Genomic DNA, 7,324 nt, shown 5'->3' with positions numbered 1-7,324 from the left:
GATTTCAAAAGAGAAGCATAATTCATCTAAGAATCGGCCATTCTTTTAATAAGCCTTCATCAGGGTAGTCTAATGCTATACAACACTCGGTGCCAGAAAGAGTTTACCATCTTACACATTGCTCAACCACATGACATAGAGTACAGTAAGCTGATACACCTGCTAGCCTAGAGTACATTAGATCTCACACCTATGGGCCATTCTTTTGGGATAAATTTTGAATTGTAGAGTTGCAGAGTATTCTGGGACAGGAGTACAAAAAAAAAGGCAAAAAAACATTACTATGGCCACAGCCTCACATGCTTCTCTTGTACATTTGCCTATCTACAAGACATAAGTTTATTGGGGTTTTCCATGGCAACCCAACATCAGTTCTTCGCTTATGTATAAAACATTTGAAGATAATAAACTGTAGGCTGCACCTGGCTATGGTAGCTGCTGCTCTGCGTCCTGGAAACAGCACATCCTTAACTGTCTTACAAAGAGCCTGCATGCACCATCCATCTAAAGTAAGAAACTCTTCAAGTTTCATTTAAGTGACTCTCTGTTAATAAATAGAAATAAGAGGAGAGAGGATCTTTTTACCTTGCAGAAGATTCAACAAAGCCTTCCTCTACCAATGATGATTGCTTGACACTGATAAGGTGAAATGTATCACAATCTAAATGTATTCTAACTACAACACTCCTCCCTGCCTTAGACTCAAATGCTTCTCATATACTCATTCTTGTCACTGATTACAGTGAAATCAGCTGGGTTTCTGTTAGTCACACAGATATCCTTCCTCACAAGCTTGTCCAACGGATGAATTGTTTTCCCATTGCCACTGGTAGAAGGTTGACCTGTACCATACCTTGGCAATTGGTACTCTGGATTGGCAACAGAGGTAACAGAACCCAACTGCAGAGCACTCCATCCTGCTGAGAGCATTCCTGAGTTCAAGGCCTTGTAGTTTCCGTTTCTGTTCATATCAAGCGTTGTTGTCCCTTTAGAATCACCTAATCTGTACCCAGACTGTGGCCCATAGTTTTCAGACCAGTTTGCAATATCCTGCTGCAGCAATGAACCAAGCACGCCAACTCGAGGATGAGGGCGTACAGGCCTGAGCAAGTTTGGCTGGAGCTGACGCCGAGATAAGTCCTGCAGTGTCAGTGGAACCTCTTCAATTATGTGGCTTCCATATGATGTGCTCGGTGATGCATTATACTGATCATGCTGCGTAAATTGTGAACCGAGAGTTTGTGTTTGATGAAGTTCCATCTGGCGCCTGTCGGGTCTTTGATAGCTTGTGAAGCCTGAAGGTGTTGATGAGTCCATCAGTCTCAGAAGATGTGTAGCGGGCACAGGCTCTTTTGGATAAAGGCTTGACTGTCCAGGAATCCTTTGATCGTACAGCCTACCAGACCCCATAGTCAATGCTGTGCTTGGAACATTTCTTGGATGAACCAGGCTAACTGCTTCCTTTGTGTAGGGATCTACAGCCACAATTACTGGCTGGTGAGCTGCATAGTTACTAGAGGCTCCATATGCATGAATGGGAGCAGAATCAGCTTCTTGAAGTCTGTTTCCAAATTGAAAACCATATGATGGTTTTGGTGAATTCCTTGAAGCTGTCCTGAAAGAATCCCACATTAACTTATTTTCCCCATTATCCCTCCAGCTCCGAGCAGGCACTTCAGCAATATTTTGATGGTTTTGAAATAGAGGTGAGGTACATGCAATGGTGACTTCTTCGTCCCTGTGGAAATGTGTCTGTTGTTCCTGTGTACATTCCAAAATGTCAAGGACAGGTAATTTTGAAGGGTACACATTGAAAGACCGTGTGATGGGTAATGCATGAACCTGAGGCGAATTCTCCATTTGTGATTCTGGAGGATGACCATTTGGAACCTCGGTGCTGGCGCTGGATGCTGCATGACACTGTGATGACTTCTGAGCATGTAAATCCTGCAGATTCACGTTGGCAGCCTCTGTACTGGATGATGCATGATCCTGTAAAGACTTCTGCTGACTTTCCGATACCAAAGATTTCTGGACATTAGTGTTGAACTCATTTGATGCATTGATTCCACAATCCTTGGCTGCAAATTCAGCACAGTCAACTTGAGCTACCTTGGGTTGAGTATGACAGTTTTCCAAATAATTGGTGTTAGACATCAACTGTCTCTCATGCTGATTTCTGGCGAGGAGTTCAACAATGTCCATGGGGAAGTCATCCATCACATTCTGTTTCTCATGCACCTCCTGCTTTCCTTTCTTCTTATTCTTTGGTACATTCTTCTTGCGGAGGCCAGGCACGTTCTGAATCTTCTGTTTATCAAGTGAAACCTGTGGTAACGAAGAAAAGTGAATATATCATAATAATATCCGGATCAGGGTAGAAGAGCGTACAATATTTGTAGAGAAGCAGAGTAAATTTTCAGTTTGGATTTCCTTTTGCTTGCACCATTGCACAAATAATATATCGTAATAGTTTATACGAAAGTGTATGTAATTTGGGATTTGCTAATTTGCTCACTTGCCATCGCAAACTAGTTACACACACAAATAGCTAGTTCAGTTGGCATGCGTGCAGATTTGTGCACTCAAATGTCAGAAAAAGTGCCAAAAAATTCTAGTGGTGTACACGGCAGAAAGCATGGATGGCATGGGAGCAAAGTGGCATAGACGCAAATGCACAGACATTATAGGGATTAAAAATCCTATACTGGACAAAGGTCCTCAATTCAGGCCAGCAAAAGTAGGTAAAACAGGTCAATGAATGTAATATTTTATTTATATATTCAGTAGGATTTTTTTCTTTAATCATACCTTTGCCAAACATCTCTGTACAGAGCCTTCAGGTTCCATTTGAGGTAAATCATCTGACCTGAGCATATCTCTCTTTATAGTGCTGTTCTCAATGTTCTTGTCATGGCAAACTGAAGTGGACAGTACCTTTCTCTTTAGCAAAATCGTGGATTTCTCATTTGAGAAGAACTTCTGTTTCAAGTTCCTGGATTCATTTTGGCGCAGGTCATCCACCTTCTGCAAATTTTGCTCCAGGTTGTCATTCTGTGCATTTCCATTCCCATGATTGGCACTGGTAGTAGATGGCAACTTTTCCTGGCCCACATTCCCAAATGAGGGTACAAAATCATGATGCATGTCATTAGAAGCAACTATATCTGGGCGAGAGTTTGGAACAGCAGAGGCATCAAGATTCTTGTGTTCTGAGTCTTTTTTCTCTGTTCTAACTTTCTTATGAGTGCTTTTCAGCCAGTTCATTAGAGAGGATCCATCGTCTACCTTGTCTACTCCTGTGTGTTTTGCCTTGTTCTTGACAGCTCTTGACTGGATTTCGTCCACTTTCTGATTAGGAGTGTCATTATCTTTTCCAACCTCAAGATGCATTTTTCTTTTACCACGCTCACTGAGATCAACACTGTTTGCATGGTCCACTTGAACGGCATCTGCAGAAACCCCTACCTTGTTAGTGCGTATCAGTTCTGATAACAGCCTCGTCTTTTTTCGCTTCTTCTGAGAAATTTTGAGATCAGATCCAACATTTCTTTTTGATGATGCTTGGCCTGGAGCCTTGTTACAGACTTGGTTGCTTTTGTCCCCAGATATTTGTTTGCCTTTGTGCCCAGATACTGTTTTACAAACATTAGTCTCACTGGGGTCATCATTCGGAACATCTTGAGCTATGTTGCTCTCATCTTCATTTGGAGCCACACAAGATTCTGGACTGCATTGATTCTGTGTGCCATTTTCTTCATTGAGATTCTGTGTGCCATTTTCTTCATTGGTTGGTATCTTTTGAACATCATCAGGTAAATCGCTGACATCCTTCAAGGCAGCATTCAAGATATTCGCTGACAAATCAATATTATTGGTAGAGGCCTGTAAATCTGAGGAAATATTGTCATATTAGCTTATTGTAACAAAAGGTATTAATTAAGAATTCAACATGCTCAGCCATACCTTGTGTCGCTGGAACACTTCTTTCAACGAGTGCCTCTGGGACATTTTCTTCAGCTACTGGAACGTTCATCGCAGTAATTGCTTTGTTGCCAGGAGAACTGCATTTTGAATTGGATTCTTGTGCGGCCTTTGAAAGGGTCAATCTATCAGATGATTGCTGTGTGCAAGGAAACAGTCTTCTAATCCGAACAATTGAAATAGTGCAGTCATCATTCATTCCATCCTGCTCCATAGAAACATTTTCAGGTGTAGGCCTATGGCCTGAAACTTTCACTCTATCAAGACATTTAGAGCAATCCCATTGATGATACTTTGACACCAAAACTGGGGACGAATGGTGTTCATCACATTGTGGCTGGTTATGGAAAATATGAGGAGAGCAAAGTTTCGGATCCTTCTTCTGCATCATAGCAACATAACCCCTGACAAAAGCATCAATCAACAATGAGACTTATGATATATATGCATAGACAAATCATCGAATGTTTGCTCTAGATAAAAAGAAAGGATCAGTATCCAAAAGCAATTCTCAATCAGAAGTTGTGCATAGGCAGTTTTACTCGTGAATCTCATTTTGTCCTCACTTTGTGAATGTGTAATAAAGAAAGAAAGAAAGAAAGAAAGAAAGAAAGAAAGAAACAGTTGCATCATTCATTCATTTCTACTTAGCTGGTATTAAACATAAAGGAAGAACCATATGGCTAAAATCATCAAGTATAATGGACATTTACAAGTTGAGAGCACAAAAGCATAGAAAGATAGTTATCAAAAGGATATGGGTTCAATCCATGCACACACACAGAAAACTAGATGAATGGACAACTGATAAATAGAGATAGACATGCATGTGTAACAAAACCAATCAGATGGTAAAGACATAATACATACATAGCAAATTAAGATTACACAAGATAAAAGGATAATAAAAAACAAGCAACATATATAAATAGTGTGCATGCCACGTATTGGAGCCAATGGATCAACTGACCCTTCAGATCAAACCAAACGTAGAGCAATGTGTCACAAACACACAATAAGGCACAGGCATTGTGCTTGAAGAAAACAAATGACTGTATATAGGCAGAAGTATGACAAACCACACTCAGCCATTAAACATAGTCTAACCAAATGCATAGCACCCATGGAAACTGAGCATTGTATCACAATAATGTCCATGCATTGTGCTTGCAGACAACAGATGACTGTATAAGGCAGCATGTTGATAAACCATGCTCAGCTGGACGTTGATCAATTCTGTCACAATAATGCCATTTTATTGTGCTTGCATACAACAAATGACTGTTTTTAATAAGTATGCTTAATTAACCATGCTCAAGGAGTACCAACTAAACAGTGCTACACTGCTAGATAGAGATGCATCGTTGAATGGAAGCCAATGAAGAAATGCAGACATCTACACTGGGTATGGAAAATGAGTACCTCATGGAGAAGTGGTCACACTCCTGCTCTGCTGGTGTGCCATCAGATTCAGGAACTGTAGATAGACGCTCTGCTGGTGTCTCATCAGATTCATCAGCAAGTGCAGATAGACGCCGTAGTTCCTCCACTGCTCTAGCTCTACGAGCTTGAGCAGCTGCGTCCATTATTTGTTATAAGCACCGCGTGCAGCACAACTGTCACTTCAGTCTTGGTGATCTTGGAACTGAACTAAACACCTCACACAGCCCTGAAAAAACAGCAAGCATTGCATGACTTATCCCACACATCTTGCTTCATCGAGACTGCAGAGAGAGATAGCTAGTAGTACGCTGAAACAAAAAGAACGTACAACAGGAATGAGGAACTAGCAGGCTTGATTGTGTAAAAGCCAACATAACGCAGACTATACATCTTAGTTCGTTCATGGAATAGAAGACAGCATAACGAGCCAGCATATGCACATCGCAACAAAGGAAAGAAATGAATACGAGCTGTACCTCTAATCAATTCATTACCAGACTACATATACAAACAAATAGAAACGCAACGTCGGTTGCCAAATAAAGCAGAGATAGATAAAACATGATTAACTTCCATGCATGTCCATGCCAGCAAGTCTGCTGTGCTAACTCTGACAGGGTTGGCCACTCGTTTTCCGCAAGAATCCAAGTAAAGCCCGCATTTTCCGCGACATGAAATATAGGTGGTCACGGCTTCCGTGCAGTCACAGTAAGGCATCTCGAGTGTGCAAAATAAGGAGGGTGGGAAATAAGCAGGTCGTAGACAGCGAAAGTGGAGCTAAAGTCGACCGCGGACGTAGCAAGAACGATCTAACAAGTCCTTAAGCAGAAAAAAAAAGGCTGCTTCTGAAACCAAAGATCCGAGACCTCATCATCAATCCAGAGTTAAAATATTGATTTTTACCTGTGCCTTTGCTGTTGTCGTCACGCTGAACGGGTCGGCTGGGTGCGGTGGAGCTGCGCCGATGGCTGACGTCCCCCCGCTATACACGGGCTCCTGCGGCGGACGGACGGGTGTTGGTGCGGCCGGAACGATGCGGGAAGAGGTGGATCGGAAGCTAGCGGTGAAGCTGGCGGCTGGACGGAGCTACGGGCTTCTCGAGACGGTCGTCGTCGATGGCCGCCTCCGCGCCGTCGCCGGTGATGCCGCCCTCTCGACGCAACCGCGCGCGCTCGGGTACGTTGTTCGCCTTTCCTCTTCTCCTCCCCGCCGCCACGGACCAGATCCGCGACCGGGAGGTGAAATCCGGTGCGGGTGGGCGCGGAATCGGGCGAGCACGCGCCGGCAGCGGTGGGGAATAGTGCGGGCGGGCGGGCGGCGGCGGTGGGAGCGGAGGGGCTGCGGGGGCGCGAATGGGGAAAGGGGAATTTCACGCGAGAGCCGAGAGAGGCGAACTGGCGAGAGGCGAGAGGCGAGGGTTTTTCTTTTTTATTATAATCCCCGGGTGTGGGGCCCAGCCCTGAAAACGACGCTGGCTGGCTGGCCTTAAAACAATACTACTACCGCTCTGGATGCCCTAAGCTACGCCTGGGGCCCCACACGCAGTGACGCAGACACAAGGAAAGGCAGGCAGGTGCAGGTCGCCCACACGAAGCAAAAGCGAGCGACAGCAAGCACAGCGACGGCGCGGAAGCCGATGCGCCACACCGGATCCCGGGCCCCCCTCCCCTCCCCTCTATCCTTCCATCCACCCATCCATCACCATGCCCACACACATGACACACCCATCCCACTATCTTTTTTTTTCTCTCCTTTATTATATTTAATTAAATTTAATATTAAATTATTTTATTTTATTAGTGCTACTGCTGCTGCGTCCACCCACCGAGCGAGCGGCGGCAGGGCAGGCACGCCCACACGCCACACATGATCCCCGGCCTAGTACTACTACGCCACG

General features: G+C 44.2%; 1 protein-coding gene across 2 annotated transcripts; it reads right to left on the bottom strand.

The window, feature by feature from the left end:
- LOC8069473 lies at positions 1-6,837 on the bottom strand. Of its 2 annotated transcripts, XM_021448006.1 has the most exons (7): positions 6,331-6,836; positions 5,407-5,653; positions 3,967-4,388; positions 2,812-3,893; positions 1,843-2,328; positions 586-1,761; positions 1-487 (listed from the first exon to the last, which is right to left on the bottom strand). In XM_021448006.1, the coding sequence occupies exons 2-6, from the start codon at positions 5,568-5,570 to the stop codon at positions 703-705; spliced, it is 3,213 nt and encodes a 1,070-aa protein (XP_021303681.1). In that variant the 5' UTR covers positions 5,571-5,653; positions 6,331-6,836; the 3' UTR covers positions 1-487; positions 586-702. The 2 variants fall into 2 exon arrangements, with proteins under 2 accessions (XP_021303681.1, XP_002439262.1); XM_002439217.2 differs by having other exon boundaries at positions 586-2,328; positions 6,331-6,837.

The sequence above is a fragment of the Sorghum bicolor genome, chromosome 9, assembly GCF_000003195.3.
Source record: "Sorghum bicolor cultivar BTx623 chromosome 9, Sorghum_bicolor_NCBIv3, whole genome shotgun sequence".
Classification (NCBI taxonomy): Eukaryota; Viridiplantae; Streptophyta; class Magnoliopsida; order Poales; family Poaceae; genus Sorghum; species Sorghum bicolor.
Note: the sequence above shows the minus strand (reverse complement) of the source record. Positions and strands in the feature narration are given on the sequence as shown.